The sequence below is a fragment of the Hyperolius riggenbachi genome, chromosome 3 (assembly GCF_040937935.1).
Source record: "Hyperolius riggenbachi isolate aHypRig1 chromosome 3, aHypRig1.pri, whole genome shotgun sequence".
Lineage (NCBI taxonomy): Eukaryota > Metazoa > Chordata > Amphibia > Anura > Hyperoliidae > Hyperolius > Hyperolius riggenbachi.
The window spans coordinates 473,015,758-473,038,986 of NC_090648.1; the positions used below are offsets into that span (position 1 = coordinate 473,015,758).

The 23,229-nt window shown below is 48.5% G+C and overlaps 1 protein-coding gene across 6 annotated transcripts in view; it reads right to left on the bottom strand.

The window, feature by feature from the left end:
* The window catches only part of CD74 (CD74 molecule), a 60,938-nt gene that overhangs the window by 9,664 nt on the left and 28,045 nt on the right, over positions 1–23,229 (bottom strand). For 2 of the 6 annotated variants that reach the window (XM_068278069.1, XM_068278074.1), the window contains 7 exons: positions 17,952–18,140; positions 13,808–13,843; positions 12,564–12,590; positions 10,880–10,906; positions 8,786–8,812; positions 7,647–7,673; positions 4,907–4,942 (listed from right to left, as the gene is read on the bottom strand). In XM_068278069.1, coding sequence (XP_068134170.1) covers positions 4,907–4,942; positions 7,647–7,673; positions 8,786–8,812; positions 10,880–10,906; positions 12,564–12,590; positions 13,808–13,843; positions 17,952–18,140 — 369 coding nt within the window. The remainder of the gene's footprint in view (positions 1–4,906; positions 4,943–7,646; positions 7,674–8,785; positions 8,813–10,879; positions 10,907–12,563; positions 12,591–13,807; positions 13,844–17,951; positions 18,141–23,229) is intronic. The other 4 variants (XM_068278072.1, XM_068278071.1, XM_068278070.1 and 1 more) reach the window with 4 other exon arrangements.

A 23,229-nucleotide genomic window follows, 5' to 3' on the forward strand; every position in this document is an offset into this window, starting at 1 on the left:
AGTTCGGCTGGTCAAAAGTACAGGTAAAGGGGCTTTGCTGGCTAAAACTGATGTGGAAGCAGCCTTTCGGTTGCTTCCGGTGCATCCAGATAGTTTTCGCTTGCTGGGCTGCTTTTGGGAGTCACACCTGTATGTAGATTGCTGCCTCCTGATGGGGTGCTCCATATCCTGTTCTTACTTCGAGCGCTTTAGTTCGTTCGTAGAATGGGTGGTCAAAGAGGTGTCAGGGTTAAAGTCAGTCATTCATTATTTGGATGACTTTCTTTTTATCGGGGGGCAGGATCTAGCTGAATGCGCTTACCTGCTGGCCTCCATGCGCCAGGTGTGTGCGCAGTTTGGCATACCCTTAGCAGAAGAAAAGACCGAAGGCCCACAGACGACAATCAAGTTTTTGGGGATTGTCATCGACTCGGTCGCCATGGAGTGCAGGCTGCCTAGTGATAAGGTGGATGACTTGCGTCTCACTATTACCAGGACGCTCGGTTCAAAAAAGATCACCTTGCGAGAGCTTCAGTCGCTTCTCGGTAAGCTGAACTTTGCGTGCAGAATTATGCCCATGGGGGCGTATTTTCTGCCGACGTTTAGCAAGGGCTACAGCAGGCGTTGCGTCCCCGCACCATAGGATCCGGTTGGTGGCAGAGCACAAGGAGGACTTGCGTATGTGGTTGGTATTCCTGGCTGACTTTAATGGCCGTTCTATGTGGATGGAGGAAGCTCTCGCAAACCATGACTTGGAGTTATTTACGGACGCCGCAGGATCTCTGGGCTTCGGTGCGTTCTTCTCGAGTAAGTGGTGCGCCGAGGCCTGGCCTGAAACATGGGAACAGTTAGGCTTGACGAAAAATTTGGTACTGTTAGAATTATTCCCTATCTTGGTGGCGGTTGAGCTGTGGGGACCTTTGTTGAGGAATAGGAGAATACGATTTAATTGCGACAATATGGGTGTGGTGCAGGCAATCAATAGTTTGACGGCATCATCACCTCCGGTGGTGAGAGTACTACGTCAGTTGGTGTTAAGATGTTTGAGATTCAACATGTTGATGTTTGCAGTCCATTTGCCTGGAGTAGAGAATGAAGTAGCTGACGCTCTTTCTCGATTCCAATGGCAGAGATTTTGGACCCTCGTCCCGGGAGCAGAACGGCAGGGGGCTTCCTGCCCTCCGGCCTTATGGAAGATACCCGTGGGACAATAGGAGTTTGGATTTCTCAATCATTGTCAGCATCAACCTGGGCAGCGTATTCAGCGGTTTGGACGCAATGGGAGGAGTCGAGGCGACAAGTTGGAGGTTGCCAAGCAGATGAAGAAAGGTTGTTTTTGTTGCTGAAATTCATGGCGGAAAAAGGGGTTGCGGGGATTACCCCTGGGGTAATAGCAAAAAATTTGGCTGCATTATCGTTTTATTTCAAAGTTCAGAGTTTAACGGATGTTACTAAAGATTTCAGAGTTCACATGGCATTGAGAGGTTTGAGGAGACAAGTAGTAGCCCCCAAGGATGCTAGGCGCCCAGTTACATTTGGCCTGTTGATTTCAATTTTGGGGAAGCTGGGAGAGATATGTAGTTCCCCATACGAGGTTTTGTTATTTAGTGCTGCTTTCGTATTGGCATTTTTCGGGGCTTTCAGGGTGAGTGAATTAGTGAGCCCCAATAAAAAAGGGGTGGGTGGCTTCATGGAAGGGAATGTGGCATGGTCAGAGACAGGAGTGGAGGTGCAGTTGCGTAGATCAAAGACAGATCAGTTAGGCGGGGGCCGGAAGATCACGTTGTTTCCCGTGGAAGGATCAGTGGGTTGTCCAGTGGCGGTGGTGGGTCAGTTTTTGAGGGTGCGCCCCCGGACGGGTGGTTCATGGCTGTGTCACGCAGATGGGGTGCTATTGACAAAATACCAGTTTGTGGCGGTGTTTAGGAAAACATTGAGCAGCTTGGGCCTTGTTGCGGCTGAGTTTGCACCACACTCATTTAGGATAGGAGCGGCCACAGAGGCGGCCAGATGGGGACTTCGAGATGATCAGATTAAGAGCATAGGCAGATGGGAATCAGCTAGATTCCAGTTGTACGTCAGGCCACAGTTGGTATGAAGGGTCAGCGTAGGGGAGGTAAACTAGTGTTAGGTATTTTGTTAGTTGTTCAGTTTTTGTTTATTTCAGATAACCCAGCTCCTCCAATCTTGGTTTGGATATTCGGCCACTAATATGTCGCATGGGGTGCAACTTAGAGCCGCTGTGCAGCCGGACGGCCGGCAGTTGGGTATCCCGAGAGCGACTGCAACTGTCCGGTGGATCGGAATTCCGGGCATGCAATGGGCCAAGGTATTGCCAGAACTGCAGAGATTCGTGGCCCTGGACAGGGCCCCTGAGGTACTGGTTCTCCATGTCGGTGGGAATGATCTGGCCTCAAGGACCACGAGGCAAATTATACAAGATATAAAATGTGATTTCATGAGGATGCGGTCGACTTTCCCACGAACAATTATAGTGTGGTCCGAGATTATTGGCAGAAGCCACTGGAGGTTGGCTCAGTCCGTTGACAAAATGAATCGAGCTCGCAAGAAGCTGAACAGGTAGGTGTCCCGGTTTGTGGTTAGGAATGGGGGGGTGGCAGTGAGACACGAAGATTTAGAGGAGGATTTAGATTTGTTTCTGAGGCGTGATGGAGTACACCTCAACGCCATAGGTACAGATCTGTGGTCCCTGGCTTTAGAGGGTAGTATTCAGCGGGGGCTCCGTTTGTGGGCTGCACAAGGGTGAGGTTTCTCCCTTGTTTGTGGTGGCGGGGCAGGGAGCCCGGAGGACGGTGGTTAATTATTGGAGGAATTCACGCGGGTGAATTTCTCAGGGTATCCGTCATCTGAAAGAGGTTATTAAGGGCATGCAGCTGTCCCTGAGCCGGAGTTTGCGGCTGGGGGCCGGTTATATATATAGTTGCATTACCTACGTTTGTTAGCTTCCGGGGTTCCTTGTCCTGCAAGGTTTATACTTCTTAGGTTTATTAAGAATTGTTTTATATTAAAATATTGCTCAATAAATTGGGCTGCATTGGCCTATTTTCTCCACGTCAATGGTAGTCCTTTGTATTTTTGTGAGAAAGTTTGGTGAGTGGGTAAAGGTTTGGGGACAGGTAATGGCAGGGGCGTAGCAATAGGGGGTGCAGAGGTAGCGACCGCATCGGGGCCCTTGGGCCAGAGGGGCCCTGAAGGGTCCACCCTCTATCACAGTATTACCTCTCTATTGGTCCTGTGCTGGTAATAATCACTTCTATAGATGCTTTGAATAGTAGTAATCCTTAACACACTGTTCCCCAACCCCTTCTTGCACCTCTGACACTGGGGCTGTCCTTGGCAGGTTTTGGTGCGCCGTATCAATTGTTATGTATAGAGTGCTTGGGGGGGCCCCCATGTAAAACTTGCACCGGGGCCCACAGCTCTTTAGCTACGCCACTGGGTAATGGGATATTCCCAGATCAAGCCCAAGGTAAGTATAAATAAGGGGTAATACACGTGTTACTAGTACTATATCGTGTGTTACCCTACCATGTTAACCTAGGTAACACTAGTTGCGTTATATGCACAACACGATCTATGTAGCTGCCATTAGTACAAGGTAAGTACAGGAAAGGTATTTGCAATAATACACAATTAGTGCAGTATTGCTTCTTTATCAATAAATAGCCCCAGAAATTTTAAATGAAAGCTGCTATTCAAATACAGTATATGGGGAGTGTCAGTTACTGCACAAGCGCTTGCCACACCCACTTAACCCAGGCCACAATTTGCACCCATTTTTTTTTCAAGACAGTTACGGTAGTGGGTAGAAATATCCTCCTAGTCTTTTATTGGGCAGCTAGATCATGTGATGTTTAAAGGAAACCTGGGACGTCGGATTAAAAAGATTTGTTACTTACCCAGGGCTTCCTCCAGCCCCATGAGCACGGATGCGTCCCACGCCGTCCTCCTGAGTGCCTCCGTTCAGCTGCAATCACTCCCGGTAATCGGGCTCAGTTGTGCCAGTAGTCGGCTCTTTTGCGCATGCACAGAGGGGCCACGCATGCACAGAAGAGCCGACTGGCGCGACTGAGCCAGATTACCGGGAGTGATTGCGGCTGAACGGGCGCACTCGGGAGGACAGCGTGGGACGCATTCCTGCTCATGGGGCTGGAGGAAGCCCTGGGTAAGTAACAAATCTTTTTAATCCGACGTCTCTGGTATACTTTAAAACAGCATGTGGACAGTGGAACTCTCTGGGCCTGATTCACAAAGCGGTGCTAACAGTTAGCACGCTGGTGAAAAGCCCTTTATCATGCCTAAACTCAGTTTAGGCATGATAAGTTTAGGTGTGGTAAGTTTAGGAGTGATAAGTTTAGGCATGATACGTTTAAGCACCAACTGGGTTAGCACCGCAGTGCACAGCTGATCAAAAGTTTTGCGCTAGCAAAGTCTGGTGCACTTCGCATAGAGTTTAATGGCGCTGATTTGCGTGCGGGACTTTGCGTGCGATCTAAACTTATCTAAACTTATCATGCCTAAACTTATCATGCCTAAACTTATCACGCCTAAACTTATCACGCCTAAACTGGCTTTTCACCAGCGTGGTGCAATGGTTATCACGCCTAAAGTCTCTAACTGGGTTAGCACCGCTTTGTGAATCAAGCCCTCTGTCTGCCTGGAGGCCAGCAGGTAGCAAGTTGAAGCACTAAGAAGGGAAATATAAACTGTGGTGTTTTATGTAACATCTCATCTCTCATCATATAAGGGGGCACTTAAAGTGTCAGTTCTCTGCCACCCAGTAAATATGCCTCTGCGTGTACAAAAAAAAGAGACACTGATACTTTATGCAGAATTGCACCCATCAAGAAAACATTAGAAAGCTGTCTTCAGTATTAAATATATTTTATATTGCTGTGAAGCTTACCCATCATATCTTGATCGTTCTCCGAATCTGGATATCCTGAGAAACAAAAATATCAGTCTTTAATATGTGTGGCATTTCCAGCAATGCAGGGAATACAACACTGGTAATGATCCAGCCACACACTCACTGTCTGTTCACTACTGCTCTCTCCCACCATCACTCTCTGGCTACCAACTGCCTGTTCACTACTGCTCTTTCCCACCACCTCTCTCTGGCTGCCCACTGTCTATTCACTACTGCTCTCTCCCACCACCCCTCTCTGGCTGCCCACTGTTCACTTCTGCTCTCTCCCACCACCTCTCTCTGGCTGCCCACTGTCTGTTCACTACAGCTCTCTCCCACCACCTCTCTCTGGCTGCACACTGTCTATTCACTACTGCTCTCTCCCACCACCCCTCTCCGGCTGCCCACTGTCTGTTCACTACTGCTCTCCCCCACCATCACTCTCTGGCTGCCCACTGTCTATTCACTACTGCTCTCTCCCACCACCTCTCTCTGGCTGCCCACTGTCTATTCACTACTGCTCTTTCCCACCACCTCTCTCTGGCTGCCCACTGTCTATTCACTACTGCTCTCTCCCACCACCCCTCTCTGGCTGCCCACTGTTCACTTCTGCTCTCTCCCACCACCTCTCTCTGGCTGCCCACTGTCTGTTCACTACAGCTCTCTCCCACCACCTCTCTCTGGCTGCACACTGTCTATTCACTACTGCTCTCTCCCACCACCCCTCTCCGGCTGCCCACTGTCTGTTCACTACTGCTCTCCCCCACCATCACTCTCTGGCTGCCCACTGTCTATTCACTACAGCTCTCTCCCACCACCTCTCTCTGGCTGCCCACTGTCTATTCACTACTGCTCTCTCCCACCACCTCTCTCCGGCTGCCCACTGTCTGTTCACTACTGCTCTCTCCCACCATCACTCTCTGGCTGCCCACTGTCTGTTCACTACTGCTCTCTCCCACCACCTCTCTCTGGCTGCCCACTGTCTGTTTACCACTGCTCTTTCCCACCACCTCTCTCTGGCTGCCCACTGTCTATTCACTACTGCTCTCTCCCACCATCACTCTCTGGCTACCAACTGCCTGTTCACTACTGCTCTCTCCCACCACCTCTCTCTGGCTGCCCACTGTCTGTTCACTACTGCTCTCTCCCACCACCTCTCTCTAGCTGCCCACTGTCTGTTCACTACTGCTCTCTCCCACCACCTCTCTCTGGCTGCCCACTGTCTGTTTACCACTGCTCTTTCCCACCACCTCTCTCTGGCTGCCCACTGTCTATTCACTACTGCTCTCTCCCACCATCACTCTCTGGCTGCCCACTGTCTGTTCACTACTGCTCTCTCCCACCACCTCTCTCTGGCTGCCCACTGTCTGTTTACCACTGCTCTTTCCCACCACCTCTCTCTGGCTGCCCACTGTCTGTTTACTGCAGCTCTCTCCCACCACCTCTCTCTGGCTGCCCACTGTCTATTCACTACTCCTCTCTCCCACCACCTCTCTCTAGCTGCCCACTGTCTGTTCACTACAGCTCTCTCCCACCACCTCTCTCTGGCTGCCCACTGTCTATTCACTACTGCTCTCTCCCACCACCTCTCTCTGGCTGCCCACTGTCTGTTCACTACTGCTCTCTCCCACCACCTCTCTCTGGCTGCTCACTGTCTATTCACTACTGCTCTCTCCCACCACCTCTCTCTAGCTGCCCACTGTCTGTTCACTACAGCTCTCTCCCACCACCTCTCTCTGGCTGCCCACTGTCTATTCACTACTGCTCTCTCCCACCACCTCTCTCTGGCTGCCCACTGTCTGTTCACTACAGCTCTCTCCCACCACCTCTCTCTGGCTGCCCACTGTCTGTTCACTACTGCTCTCTCCCACCCCCTCTCTGGATGTTCATGTTCCACTGTCTGTTTACTACTGCTCTCTCCCACCACCCCTCTCTGAATGTTTCACTGTCTGTTCACTACTGCTCTCTCCCACCACTACCCTCTGGATGTTCCACTGTCTGCTCACTACTGCTCTCTTCCACCGCCCCTCTCTGGACGTTCCACTGTCTATTCACTACTACTCTCTCCCACCACCTCTCTCTGGATGTTCCACTGTCTGCTCACTACTGCTCTTTCCCACCACCCCTCTCTGGACGTTCCACTGTCTATTCACTACTACTCTCTCCCACCATCTCTCTCGGGATGTTCCACTGTCTGTTCACTACTGTTCGCTCCTTTGTCTCAGCCATGACTGTCAACCACAAACCAACTGCAGAGAGCTGCAGTTTTTTACCTGTTGAGTTGATTACAATGGCTGTTCCCAATTAATCAGGGTATTTAGGATGCTTTAGAACAGCTTGGACTATTTGGAATGGTATAGAACTTTGGATTTTCCCACAGACTGTGACAGTTTTTGAAGGTTATGAATAATTTTGGACTGGACACTTTTTTCTCCAATGTAAATAAAAGCTGAGATTTTTTTCCCACAATAATGCCTCTTGTACATTGTCTTATTATCTTTTCGGAGACACCTATGTCATTTCCTGTCAAAAAATTACTTGCTGGTTGAATAAAAGTAACTTTAAGTCAAAATGTGCCAGGGATATGAGTAATTATTGGCAGCACTGTATATATAGATACCTCTGCATGTACAAAAAAAAAGGAAACTGATACTTTATGCAAAAATTGCACCCATCCAGAAAACGTTGGAACGCTGTCTACAGTACTAAATATTCTTTATATTGCTGTGAAGCTTACCAATCATATCTTGGGGGTTCTTTGAAACTGTAAATTATGAGGAAAAAATATATCAGTCTGGCATTTCCAACAATGCAAATAATACAACACTGGTAATGATCCAGCCACACACTCACTGGCTGTTCACTACTGCGCTCTCCCACCACCTCTCTCTGGATGTTCTACTGTCTGTTCACTACTGCTCTCTCTAACCACCCCTATCTGGCTGCCCACTGTCTGTTCACTACTGCTCTCTCTCACCACCCCTATCTGGCTGCCCACTGTCTGCTCACTACTGCTCTCTCTCACCACCCCTATCTGAATGTTCCAATGTCTGTTCACTACTCCTCTCTCCCACCACCTCTCTCTGGCTGTCAACTGTCTGTTCACTACTGCTCTCTCCCACCACCCCTCTCTGGCTGCCCACTGTCTGTTCACTACTGCTCTCTCCCACCACCCCTCTCTGGCTGCCCACTGTCTGTTCACTACTGCTCTCTCCCACCACCTCTCTCTGGCTGCCCACTTTCTGTTCACTACTACTCTCTCCCACCACCCCTCTCTGAATGTTTCAATGTTTGTTCACTACTGCTCTCCCCCACCACTACCCTCGGGATGTGCCACTGTCTGTTCACTACTGTTCGCTTCATTATCTTAGCCATGACTGTCCACAAACCAACTGCAGAGAGCTGCAGTTTTTTACCTGTTGAGTTGATTAAAACAGCTGTTCCCAATTAATCAAGGTATTTAGGATGCTTTAGAACAGCTTGGACTATTTGGAATGGTATAGAACTTTGGATTTTCCCACAGACTGTGACAGTTTTTGAAGGTTATGAATAATTTTGGACTGGACACTTTTTTCTCCAATGTAAATAAAAGCTGAGATTTTGTTCCCACAATAATGCCTCTTGTACATCGTCTTATCTTTTGGGAGACACCTAAGTCATTTCCTGTCAAAAAATTACTTGCTGGTTGAATAAAAGTAACTAAGTCAAAATGTGCCAGGGATATGAGTAATTATGGGCAGCACTGTATATATAGATACCTCTGCATGTACAAAAATAAAAGGAAACGGATACTTTATGCAAAAATTGCACCCATCCAGAAAACTTTGGAACGCTGTCTACAGTACTAAATATTCTTTATATTGCTGTGAAGCTTACCAATCATATCTTGCGGGTTCTCCCAAACTGTAAATTATGAGGAAAAAAATATATCAGTCTGGCATTTCCAACAATGCAAATAATACAACACTGGTAATGATCCAGCCACACACTCACTGGCTGTTCACTACTGCGCTCTCCCAACACCTCTCTCTGGATGTTCTACTGTCTGGTCACTACTGCTCTCTCCCACCACCTCTCTCTGGCTGCCCACTGTCTGTTCACTACTGGACAAACTACAGCCTATATAAGGCTGATGTGAGCATGGGAATGCTGAAACGGAATGGGAAGGGTTAATTGAGTTGTGGTACTGGCAGTCTTTTTTGTGTGTTACAGATGCTGAGTGGAGATCAGCTTACCTCATCAAGGTTGCTGTCGTGGAGCAGAAGAGAGCTGTGAGCCAATCAGCTGCAGCTTGAAGAGGATTGGGTGTAGCTTTTCCCTCCAGCGTGTAGGAACCAATCAGGGTGATTGACAGCTGTCTACAAAACTGTTCCTGTCACAGGGGCTGTCACACTTGAGAATCGAACTGAGCAGCTGCCCGCCCGCCCACCCCCTTTTATTTCTTTATGTTGCTGTCGCGGGCCTTGGTGAAACAAGGGGGGGAGGTTCTGGACTTTTGAAAGGACAATGGTGGTAGGGATTGTGTCGGGTCCCCAGACCAGCAATCCCCCTTTGTTTGTCTCGGTTGGTTATGTTAAGGTTGTAACAAACAAAAGAAAAATAAAGTTGGTTGGTTTGAATAAGTTATAAGTGGAAATAATAAATAAAATAAAAAGGTAAACAATGGTTATCCCTCCCCCTTAATCAATAAAGAGGCCGCGGCCTGTTAACCGCCTGTTGGTGTCTGAGTTATTTCTTTTAAGGTTTAAATAATATTGGTGATCCTGTAATGTAATGAGTGTTGAATGCAGTCCCATGCTCTCTCCCACCACCCCTCTCTGGCTGCCCACTGTCTGTTCACTACTGCTCTCTCCCACCACCCCTCTCTGGCTGCCCACTGTCTGTTCACTACTGCTCTCTCCCACCACCCCTCTCTGGCTGCCCACTGTCTGTTCACTACTGCTCTCTCCCACCACCCCTCTCTGGCTGCCCACTGTCTGTTCACTACTGCTCTCTCCCACCACCCCTCTCTGGCTGCCCACTGTCTGTTCACTACTGCTCTCTCCCACCACCCCTCTCTGGCTGCCCACTGTCTGTTCACTACTGCTCTCTCCCACCACCCCTCTCTGGCTGCCCACTGTCTGTTCACTACTGCTCTCTCCCACCACCCCTCTCTGGCTGCCCACTGTCTGTTCACTACTGCTCTTTCCCACCACCCCTCTCTGGCTGCCCACTGTCTGTTCACTACTGCTCTCTCCCACCACCCCTATCTGGCTGCCCACTGTCTGTTCACTACTGCTCTCTCCCACCACCCCTCTCTGGCTGTCCACTGTCTGTTCACTACTGCTCTCTCCCACCACCCCTATCTGGCTGCCCACTGTCTGTTCACTACTGCTCTCTCCCACCACCCCTATCTGGCTGCCCACTGTCTGTTCACTACTGCTCTCTCCCACCACCCCTATCTGGCTGCCCACTGTCTGTTCACTACTGCTCTCTCCCACCACCCCTATCTGGCTGCCCACTGTCTGTTCACTACTGCTCTCTCCCACCACCCCTATCTGGCTGCCCACTGTCTGTTCACTACCGCTCTCTCCCACCACCCCTCTCTGGCTGCCCACTGTCTGTTCACTACTGCTCTCTCCCACCACCCCTATCTGAATGTTCCACTGTCTGTTCACTACCGCTCTCTCCCACCACCCCTCAACTGTCCCTCTTTGAGAGCCATGTTCCGCTGTCCCTCTTTCCTCCTCATGTGTCCCTCTTTCAGGACTCATATACAGAACTATGTAATATATGTATTTTTCTACTGAAAATGTGTTTAATTGACTCTAAACTATATTCTTATCATTTAATATACCTATATACTGTATATGCCTCTGCATGTACAAAAAAAAAAGGAAACTGATACTTTATGCAAAATTGTACCCATGAAGAGAACATTGGAACGCTGTCTACTGTACTAAATATTCTTTATATTGCTGTGAAGCTTACCCATCGCATCTGGATCCTTCGCAGCACCTGGAATTTATGAGGAAAAAATATATCAGTCTTTAATAGGTGTGGCATTTTCAGTAATGCAAAAAATACAACACTGCTAATGATCCAGCCACTACTGCTCTCTTCCACCACCCCTGTCTGGATGTTCCACAGTCTGTTCACTACTGCTCTCTCCCACCACCTCTCTTTGGATGTTCCACTGTCTGTTCACTACTGCTTTCTCCCACCACCCCTCTCTAGCTGCCCACTGTCTGTTCACTACTGCTCTCTCCCACCACCCCTCTCTGAATGTTCCACTGTCTGTTCACTACTGCTTTCTCCCACCACCCCTCTCTAGCTGCCCACTGTCTGTTCACTACTGCTCTCTCCCACCACCCCTCTCTGAATGTTCCACTCAGTGACAGGGCCGGGCCGAGGCATAGGCTGGAGAGGCTCCAGCCTCAGGGCGCAGTGTAGGAGGGGGCGCACAATTCATTCAGCTGTCATTCCTAATTGTGTTTGAAGCAGAAAGAAATAAGAAAAGGGGATACATGGCAGTGACTGCAAGCCATATAACTAGATATTAAGGTGTTGGGGAGGTTGTGGGCCCTGTGGCACCTCTTAGTCTAATAGCAATCAGTGAGTGACAGCTGGGGTGGCAGGGATGAAGGGGCGCACTTTGGTGTCTCAGCCTTGGGTGCTGGAGGACCTTGTCCCGCCTCAGCTCAGTGATGCTCAAATCCGAACTTTGAGTGAATCCAGATAGTTGTTATCCAGATATCACCCAGTAAACCTGTGCAGTGTGGGTGGGGGGGTCAATCTTACCTGTCTGACGTCTTCTTCGTCCGTCCCTCGGCGTCTCCCACGATGCGCTCTACACGCGTCACGGGAGTACATACACTTCCTCCTTCAACCCGGAAGGAGGAAGTGTTTGTAATCACGTGACCGCCGCTTGGACCGCATCGTGAGAGGCGCCGAGGGACGGACCGAAGAAGACATCAGACAGGTAAGCTTGGCCCCCTCCTCCCCCCCGTCCACACCGCACAGGTATCTGGGTGAAATCCGGATAGAACTTTCCGGATTCACCCAAAGTTCGGATTTGAGCATCACTGGTTCCACTGTCTGTTCACTACTGCTCTCTTCCACCACCCCTCTCTGGATGTCCCACGGTCTGTTCACTACTGCTCTCTCCCACCACCCCTCTCTGCTACCAACTGTCTGTTCACTACTGCTCTCTCCCACCACCCCTCTCTGGATGCCCACTGTCTGTTCACTAGTATCACTACTGCTCTCTTCTACCACCCTTCTCTGGCTGCCCACTGTCTGTTCACTACCGTTCTCTCCCACCACCCTTCTCTGGCTGCCCACTGTCTGTTCACTATCGTTCTCTCCCACCAATACCCTCTGGATGTTCCACTGTCTCTCCATAGCTCCCAACTGTCCATCTTTTGGAGTGACAGCCCCTCTTTGAAAGCCATGTTCCACTGTGCCTCTTTCCTCCTCATTTGTCCCTCTTTATACACATATACACATCTATGTAATATATTTATTTTTCTACTGAAAAAATGTATCTAATTGACTCTAAAGTATATTTACAAAAAAAAGGAAGCTGATACTTTATGCAAAATTGCACCCATCAAGAAAACGTTGCAACGCTATCTACAGTACTAAATATTCTTTATATTGCTGTAAAGCTCACCCCTCTTATCATACGGGTTCTCCAAATCTGTAAATTATGAGGAAAAATTATATCAGTCTGTCATTTCCAGCAATGCAAAAAATACAACACTGGTAATGATCCAGCCACACATTTACTGTCTGTTCACTACTACTCTCTCCCACCACCACTCTCTGAATGTTCCACTGTCTGCTGACTACTGCTCTCTCTCACCACCTCTCTGGATGTTCCACTCAGGGTCGGATTTACCATAAGGCACATGCCTACAGGCGCCTCATGATAGAAAGGTGTCTCATTCACCTTCCCGAGCGCCTCCATTACTCCTACCCTACGCAGAGTCCTGATGAGAGTGTAAATGAGAGGTTACTCCTCCTGCTCTCAGCATTCCACTGACGAGATCTCCCTTCAGTCAGGGGCACCTCTAGCTACTGTATTCTGAGGTTCTTCTAGCAAACTAATACTTGGGGCCACCTCTAGCTACTTAGTATTACGTAGCCAGAAGTACCCTCGATATTAAGGGGCACTTGTAGCTCACTACGGTATGATGGGCAAGGGAGAGGGGACAGCTGGGACAGCCAGCACACGTGCGATGCAGTTTGGTGGTGGTTTGTAGGTTCATGGAGGGCAAAGTCTAAGATGCTAGGAGATATGTGCCTACAGGCTCCTTTGATGTAAATCTGGGCCTTATTCCACTGTCTGTTCACTACTGCTCTCTCCCACCACCTCTCTCTGAATATTCCATTGTTTGATCACTACTGCTCTTTTCCACCACCCCTCTCTGCATGTTCCACTGTCTGTTCACTACTGCTCTCTCCCACCACCTCTCTCTGAATATTCCATTGTTTAAACACTACTGCTCTTTTCCACCACCCCTCTCTGCATGTTCCAGTGTCTGTTCACTACTGCTCTCTCCCACCACCTCTCTTTGGCTGCCAACTGTCTGTTCACTACTGCTTTCTCCTACCACCCCTCTCTGCATGTTCCACTGTGTGTTCACTACTGCTCTCTCCCACCACTACCTTCAGGATGTTCCACTGTCTGTTCACTACTGCTCTCTCCAACCCCCTCTCTGGCTGCCATCTACTTTTATTTGTAAAATAAAACGTTTATATTGTTCACCGTATAGGGTGGCAATTCTTCACCACCCTATCAATATGCCTCTAAGTGTAAAGAAAAACGAAGCGGTAGCAATAGTGCACCCAACAAGAAAACTTTGATACGCTATCTACAGCATTAAATGTTCAGTATATTGCTGTGGAGCTTACCCAACGTATCTAGTGGAGTGAATGGAACCTGGAAGTCTGAAAAAAAGATATCCTATTAGTCTCTTTAAAAGTTTTAGTTTTAAAAAAGTTTTTAAAAAAACACAGCACTGTCTCTGTGGATGAATCAGCCTATCCGCATAAGAAACACAAATGGGGCTTTTCCACTAGAAAATGTGATTGCATGCAAAATCACCCTGCGATCGCACTTCTTTCTATGTCCACTACCCACGATTGCACCGATATCCATCGGGTATGAGCGCAAAGGCAAGAGTGGAAAAAAACTGCGATTTACATCTTAATTGCGGTAGTGGTGCAATTGGCAAAACTGGTGCAATCCGATTTTTGGATCAGATGATGCCTAGTGGAAAAGGGCCCATACTATGACTGAGAAGGGATACAGTGTATGTATCTCTCCTTATCTGACTTCTCATCTGTTTATCTCCTGAATTAGTGCACATTATCTCACGACTTAGCTCTCTTAATAGCTGTGGTGACATAAGCCCCATACACACACTCAACTGTGGTCTTTTAGGCTCTCACAACATTTCTTGTGAAACACCTAGTTCACCTATGTTGAATTGACTTCTTATCAGTCTCATCAGCTGCTTGAACAATAGCAAGAGATTTTTTGTAGGTGTTTCACAAGAAATGTTGTGAGAGCCTAAAAGACCGCTGTTGAGTGTGTGTATGGGGCTATAGCTAATGATAAAAACTTTTTAAATCATTCCCATTACTTAAAAAGCCCCATACATAATTGGGTGGTGGTGGTGGTGGTGGTGGTGGTGGTGTGTGGGGGTGTCTGTTGCCCAGCCGGGATCGGTATGCGATCCGTGTGCAGAGTTGGTTCTAGACTTTTTGCCCCCTGAAGCAATACATTGTGAGGACGCCGATGTGCGTATGCAAAAAACAAATAAGTTGTCAGGATCCGTTGATCAGTTGTCTAAAATCTTTTTTTATTAATAACTTAATAAACGTAATAGCGTTCCTGACGCTATCTGAGGAAAGAGCTATGTTCTGAAACGCCGTGCATCATGGCGACCCGGCACACACTTTTCATGCCTGTTGGATTTTAAAAGTTATTAATGAAAGAAGATTTTAGACGATGCAGATCCTGACAACTTATTTGGACATTATCCCTGTGCACTCCAGGTGGCGATCCCAGCACTTCAACATCCATTGGTACTGTCACGATTCCAAATTGACATGTATGCAAAAAACAGACCGATAAGGAGAGACACATCAGGCTGTGCATTGCAGGCACTGGCACTGGCAAGACATCATCTCCTCCCTGCTGACCTGCAGAATCCTGGTTCTGATCTGATCCCCTTCAAAAATGTTCAGCAAATGACCGGTGCACAAGTCCCTAAAAAAGGCTTAGTTCACCCCAGGTAAACTGGAGGAAGGCTGGTTGACACAAATTCAAATTGGCCTATATTCAAATACAACCGCCACTCAAAGAATTATATACCAAAAATACTTTATTTGTAGAAAAATACACAGCAACCATCCAATAAAACCCCCAATCCCCTAAAACCAAAGACATGGGCATGAACTATAGGAGTACTCCCGGCGCTCACACTCATACTCACTCAACATACACACCAAATCTGGATTGGGCGATCCCTAAATTGTGCGTGTGTGTGATGCCCATAGGCAGCTGCTTTGTTTGTGCAACTCCTGTTGTTCAAAACAGTCTGGGAAACATGCAAATGAATGCTTTTATAAAGTTCCTCAGTTCTGATGGTTACAGCTGACTGCTGCCTCACAGTATCCAGCTATGGCAATTCCATGTTAAAGGAATACTGTAGGGGGGTTCGGGCGAAAATGAGTTGAACTTACCCGGGGCTTCTAATGGTCCCCGCAGACATCCTGTGCCCGCGCAGCCACTCCCCAATGCTCCGGTTCACTTCTGGAATTTCAGACTTTAAAGTCTGAAAACGACTGTGCCTGCTTTGCCGTGTCCTCGCTCCCACTGATGTCACCAGGAGTGTACTATGCAGGCCCAGTATGGTCTCTGCCTGTGCAGTACGCTCCTGGTGACATCAGTGGTAGCAAGGACACGGCAACTCAGGCGCAGTGGTGTCAGACTTTAAAGTCTGAAATTCTAAAAGTGAACTGGAGGCGGGGCCGGAGCATCGGTGAGTGGCTGTGCAGGCACAAGACGTCTGCGGGGGACCATTAGAAGCCCCGGGTAACTTCAACTCATTTTCCCCTGACCCCCCTACAGTATTCCTTTAAGGCTTAACAGTGATGCTTAATCCAACACCTTTACTGGAGCCAGTTTCAACAAAGGGGTTACCTTCTTTCAGTAGTGCCGACTGATTCGATTAACAGCCAGGGAGTGACTTTTCTTGCTGGCTGCACCGATCGTTCCACCTCTGACCAGAAACCCAGTGGCGTCCTGCTGGTTACAGGTACCTGTATCAAACGGTCTCACCCTATGCTTGGTACAAGCTGAGCAGGAGCGTGTGCCATGCGCATTACACTGGGCTAGACCTCCAGCCACAAGTCTTTCGGATCCGCCCACATACACATTACGCCTACAATGACGTAGGCATCATCAGTGTGTCACGCGGCATCATCGGGACGGGCCTCTCCGACTTTCAAGCCGGCCTCCAAGCCTCACTTCGGGTTCTCCCAGGCAGATTGCGTTCCAATACTTCCAGATTAACCCTTCATTGGGCTCTATTCACAATCATTTTTTGCATGCGGAAATGCACTTGCGGTAAATTCTCAACTGAAACGAGACCATCTTGACATTCACAAAATTGCACGCATGAACATTTACCGCATACGTAAAATTTTAATTAGCCGCAAATGCGGTAAAAGTCAGCAAAAGTCGGTAGTTCCCGCAAAAAAATCAAAATTCACTGGCTGGAGGTCTAGCCCGGTGTAATGCGCACGGCACACGCTCCTGCTCGGATTGTACCAAGCATATGGTGAGACCGTTTGATACAGGTACCTGTAACCCGCGGGATGCCGCGGGGTTCCTGATCAGAGGTGGAACGATCGGTGCAGCAAGAAAAGTCACTCCCTGGCTGTTAATCGAATCGATCGGCACTACTGGAAGAAGGTAACCTCTTTCTTGAAACTGGCTCCAGTAAAGGTGTTGGATTAAGCATCACTGTTAAGCCTTAACATGGAATTGCCATAGCTGGATACTGTGAGGCAGCAGTCAGCTGTAACCATCGGAACGGAGGAACTTTATAAAAGCATTCATTTGCATGTTTCCCAGACTGTTTTGAATCGCAACAGGAGTTGTACAAACAAAGCAGCTGCCTATGGGCATCACACACACGCACAATTTAGGGATCGGCCGATCCAGATTTGGTGTGTATGTGGAGTGAGTGTGAGCGCCGGGAGTACTTCTATGGTTCATGCCCACGTCTTTGGTTTTAGGGGATTGGGGGTTTTCTGGGATGGTTGCTGTGTATTTTTCTACAAATAAAGTATTTTTGGTATATACTTCTTTAAGTGGCGGTTGTATTTGAATATAGTCTGATCAGATCCCCAGGGGTACCGGCTGCAACAGCGCCACATCACTCACCCGCTCTCAGCAGATTAGCGATGGAATCACGAGTCACACATGAAGTCCTGCTACCTGACTACAGCAGGTCACATGAGGCACTGCTGTAGCCATGGATACAGGACCCTGCACGGGCAGATGGAGATCCTATCGCTGGAACGCTGAGAGCAGGTGAGTGAAGCGAAACTGCGGATCTAGGGAAGGTGAGACGGGGAACGCGAGGAGGAGGACATTTGAGGAAGGGAGCCGCTTGTTGTCGCCTTGAAGCACGTGATTACTGCTGCTTTATGGAAGAACCCCTCCCCGCCCGAGCAACAGAGTAGTGCACATGCTGTACAGACGTGTCATCAGCCTCCAGGCTAGGGAAAATGGGTGACTCACAACAGAGAGGAAAGAGCAATCCAGTGGTGCTCAGGCATCAGGGATGCCACATGCTGGATTTTTTGCAGACGTCAGGTGCCCGCTGTAACTATGCTGGTTTTGACTCACGATTCGAGGCCAAGGATGTCTTTATCGACTGCCACAGCGAAGGCCAAATCATTGCGTTTCAGTTTGCCCAAATAAACATTTTGAATTTCTGTACATACCACTATGTGGGGGAATATTTGGGACACTTACCGCTGCAGTCGATCTTTGCTTTGGACCTGGTGTCTGGAACCTCGGTGCCGTTGTTGTAGACACACCAACAAAATCCGGTGCTTCTCCAGCATTGCTTGGGCTGGTACTGGCCTCTCTCATCACACTGTGGCACGAATTTACCAGGCATCGCTCTGCCGGCCTTCAACTGGCAGTCTGAAACGGGGGCACCTGTCACGTATAACCGTATGCATGTGAGTCTACTTTACACCAGACAGGAAACAATCAGGGCTGAAAGCATATGCTGAAGTTAGAATCTACCCCTAAAGGTAGCCATACATCAGGCGATGATGGGCAGATTCGACCAAGAAACAAATCTCTCTCTGAACGAATCTGATTCAAAAGAGATCTGTCAGCTGCCCATACACTGCTGGCCGATTCCAGATCAATTGCAGCGTGAAATCTCTCGGGAATTGGCCGAGCCTGCCGCATCGCCGCTTTTCCCCTAATGTATAACTGCGTGTGCATTTACACATTACCTGTCCTGTGTAGTGGTGCCCGTCTGTCTTCTGCCGCTCTTCCATAGCTGCATACACGCTGCCGGCGTGTGTGTGACCACCTCACACGTGCTATGCGGCAGCAGCATGTATGGGGTGAACTGAAGAGCAGCGGATTCAGAAGACGGACCGCGACAGGACAGGTAATGAGTAAATTCACACACATTTATACATTAGGGGAACAGCGACAGGTGGTTTCGTTACGTTCCTTGCTTGACCTGATATCGCTCATCGATACCGCTGCCCACCCGATCGACCAGAATGACCTGACATCCTGCAGCATGTCCAACCGATATACGCAACCAATTGCGGCCCAAAATTGGTCACATTGTCGGTCGTGCAGGCGGTTTTCATTCACTTCCGATTATATTAATCGAATCAGATGGTCCATCGGCTGCCAAGTCTCCTGATGTCACACACTGCAATAGAAAGATATAGAGATTTATCACCATGTAGGATTGATCAATGAGATGCAAATATTTCCAAGTTTATGCAAATGTATGTAGATTTTTATGTAAATATACGCAGCTCGAAAATGGACCAAACAAATTAAACCTGGGTGGGATTTGATTGGTCCATTTTCAAGCTGCATATATTTGCATAAACATTTACATAAATCTGCAACAACTTGGAAATATTGCATCTCATTGGTCATCCCTGGTCGCTGGACTGTGGCGCAGGCCAGAAACTGATAAGACCACTGCCCTGTCTTCTTGAAAAAGAACACCCTTGGAGAACACAAGTCATCCAGCAAACCTGGACTGGATTTGTTGTAAAAAATGCCTGCTATTAGGTGGCAGGAGTGTACAGCTCTTGGCTGGGTCATATCAGACCATAGCAAGATTGCTATAAAGGTAGTGAATTAGTGGTTGTGTTACTTTAGGGCCCATTTCCACTAGCTGAGATCCACTCCTAAAAGCATACTGCAGCCGGTTTGCCAATTGCAAGAGCACAGCAATACAGCGTTACAGTGCTGTGTGTGAAACTCCGCCCCCTCCATTGGCAAGACCGCAGAGAGAGAGAGCGAGTGTGGGTGTGGTCAATAAAAATAAAAAAGTTCCTGTTCAGGATTGTGGACCACTTACATTCTCCAGCCCTACCAAATCAGGCATACATATGAAATCGCCACCGGAAGACTTGGGCACAGGATACAACCGATATACGGTTTACCCTGCTGCTGCACAAGTCCTGGCGGTGTTAATTACTATTCCCCCCCCCCCCCCCAGGTCCATGTGGATGGTGGGGAATTATGTAATTCGGCTTCCAGCTATTGCTGGCGGCGGAATTACAGTGTTTTAAAAGTAACTTCAGCTCTGTCTTCTGACGTCGCTGAAGTTACGAAGAGTGCGCCGCTATAGGCGTAATTCCTATTACGGTCTATGGTGGCGCCGGCTGCACCCAAATCACCTGCACTACTATTACAGCTCTCACCAAATCAGCCCCAGGCCTACCTCCTGGTAGATCAGAGAGTTACATTACATACAGTGCCGTAGCAAAGGAGCAGTGGGCCCCGATGCAAGTTTTACATTGGGGCCCCCCATGTACTCTAAACATAACAAATTATATGATGCACCAAAACCTGCCAATGGCAACTACAGTGTCAGAGGTGCAAGAAGGGGATGGGGAGCAGTTTGTTAATGATTACCACTATTCAAAGTATCTGTAGAAGTGATTTTTTTCCAGCACAGGACCAACAGAAAGCTAACACTGCAGTTGAGGGACCCGATGCGGTCGCAACCTCTGCACCCCCTATTGCTACGCCCCTGATTACATAGCTTTGTAGCAAAGTGGTGCTAAATGTTATCTCGCATGCAGGTTATGAGGCCAGTAAAAAGAGGGTCTGTTAAAGTGAGTCTGAAGCAAATAATAATAAAAAAAAAAAACATACTCACTTAAGGAGAGTGAAAGCTATGCGACCTGTAGAGCCTTCCTGTTCCTCTCACGGTTCGCTCCTACCAACGCTGGCTGCCCCATTCCAATTCCCCACCGCAGGAAGACTTTGTGAGCTCGAGTGCTCCCGAAGACAGGAGGCTCCATACTGCACATGTGCGAGTGCATGCGTAGTATGGAATGGCACTCACGTTCCCAAAGACTCCTGAAGACTCCCGCAGTAGCAATGAGCAGTCATCGACCCATCAGTCAGAGACTGTTAATGGAAGAGCCAGCGCTGGAACAGGAAGGCTCTATAGGACCCAGAGGTGAGTATCTGTTTGTTTTTTTATTTAGCTTCAAACTCCCTTTAAGAGGAATGCTGCTTGGCTCCGCCTCATCACACTGTTCAGATTGTAGAGGGGAGGGGCACAGACCATGCATTCTGGGAAGGTTGCTGACTGCAGCTATGAAAGTCTGTGCTACAGGAAGTGACTGGTTGAAATATTTTTGATGAGGAACTTTAAAATAGATTAATTTTAGATAAATGGCATTGGTCCAACGCCTTGTACACAAGTAAAAGGCAGGCCCAATCCCCTGGGGCAACATTGTAAGGCCAATGCTGCACAGATGCATCGCTAGGCTGTAGGCTAGCGGAATGTTCTGTTGCTTTGCGGGGGAAGTGGGAGGGGGGGGGGGTTGACAGAGCTATACAAGGCATTTGATGCTCTGGAGGAGTTTTCAATTTTCATTACAGAGCAGTGAAAACTAAACACCATGGGGACCCAGCTAAAATATTCATATGCACCTCCCATGGTGACCCCTCCAGAGAGGAAGCTCATCAACTAGGGGTCATATATCAAGTGCAGCCACCTTAACTTACACCACTCCCATCACAAATATAGCTACACCTCCATAACAAGTGCAGCCACCATGGCTTTGTTCCTCTTGTCATTAACAAGTGCTGCCGCCAACCCCTACCACTCCCCATAATAAATGCATCCACCATAGGATATCCCCCCATCACCCATCGCCATGCAGAGAAGCACAGTGTTGGTGCCAGAGGACTTTTTAACTTACTCCAGCGCACAGCATGGTGAGTCCTCTTCAGAGCAGCAACCCGCTGTCACTCTCCAGAGGTGAGTGGCAGTGATAGCTGGATGGAATAGGAGGAATGACCAGACTCTGTACTCGCTACTCTGCATGGAGAAAGGGAAGAGGTAGTGGTTACTTGGAGAGTGCTGGAGGAGCAGTGGCGTTCCTACCACAGAGCGCAGGGGGGCGTGGTGCACAGCTAGGGGGGTTTCGCCACGACCGCCCACAGCAGCAGAGCAGGAGGGGGAAGCAGCGCTAGAAGGAGGGGCAGTGGGGCAGCGGCAGGGAGGGGGGCCAGAACCCCCCTCCCTCACCTGGGACCCCTCCTTCTGCCTCTCTCCCCCTCCATAGATTACCAGCAAGTTCAGGCTCGGCGGGAGGCATGCAGAGAATCACTCAAGCGCTGGAGCACAGCGTCATGTCGTCACAGGTTTCCGTCTTCAATGCCGCCCACTGTGCTTCCTGATTAGCGGAAGCACAGTGGGCGTCATTGAAGGGGGCAACTGTACTAGCTATACTGGGAGCAACTAAACTAAGTTTACTGGGTGCAACTATACTAGCTATACTGGGGGCAACTATACTAGCTACACTGGGGGCAACTATACTAGCTATACTGGGGCAGTGGCGGCGCCAGGGGGGTGCTTTTGGGTGCTGAAGCACCCCCTAAAATTCTCAAAGCACCCCCCAGCGTGAACTGACTTTCGGCATCTAATAGACACCGTGTCAGTTCACTGACAGCAGCAGTCCGCAGCTCCGACAGCGGCAGAGCAGGGCTACAGTAAAAAGGTGTCTAAAGCCCTGCTCTAGAAACTTTGAGTCTGCAGTGCAGGGCTTCAGGCGCCATTTTCCCGTAGCCCTGCTCTCAGCGCGGGAGTTTCAGTTGCTGGCTGGCTGCAGAGGATCATGGGAGCTGCGCGCCGGATAGAGGCCGAGACAGGAGGTCTGCTGCTGCTTCAGGTGAGTATTTTTTTATTTATTTATATTAGCAGGTGTATCGACTGTTCTGGCCAGGTCTGCTACATGATTGAAGTGTTTTCTGGCCAGGTTGGAACACATGATTGCATGTATTTTCTGGTCAAATCTTCCACATGATTGAATGTATTTTCTGGTCAGGTGTGCCACATGATTGCATGTATTTTCTGGTCAAATCTTCCACATGATTGCATGTATTTTCTGGTCAAATCTTCCACATGATTGCATGTATTTTCTGGTCAAATCTTCCACATGATTGCATGTATTTTCTGGTCAAATCTTCCACATGATCGCATGTATTTTCTGGGCAAATCTTCCACATGATCGCATGTATTTTCTGGGCAAATCTGCCGATATGATCGCATGTATTTTCTGAGCAAATCTGCCGACATGATTGCATTTATTTTCTGGGCAAATCTGCCGACATGATTGCATGTATTTTCTGGGCAAATCTGCCGACATGATTGCATGTATTTTCTGGGCAAATCTGCCGATATGATTGCATGTATTTTCTGGGCAAATCTGCCGACATGATTGCATGTATTTTCTGGGCAAATCTGCCGACATAATTGCATGTATTTTCTGGGCAAATCTGCTGACATGATTGCATGTATTTTCTGGGCAAATCTGCCGACATGATTGCATGTATTTTCTGGGCAAATCTGCCGACATGATTGCATGTATTTTCTGGGCAAATCTGCTGACATGATTGAACTATTTTCTGGTCAAGTCTGCCACGTGATTGCACGTATTTTCTAGTCAAATCTGCCGACATGATTGAATGTGTTTTTTGGTCAAATCTGCCGACATGATTGAACATGTTTTCT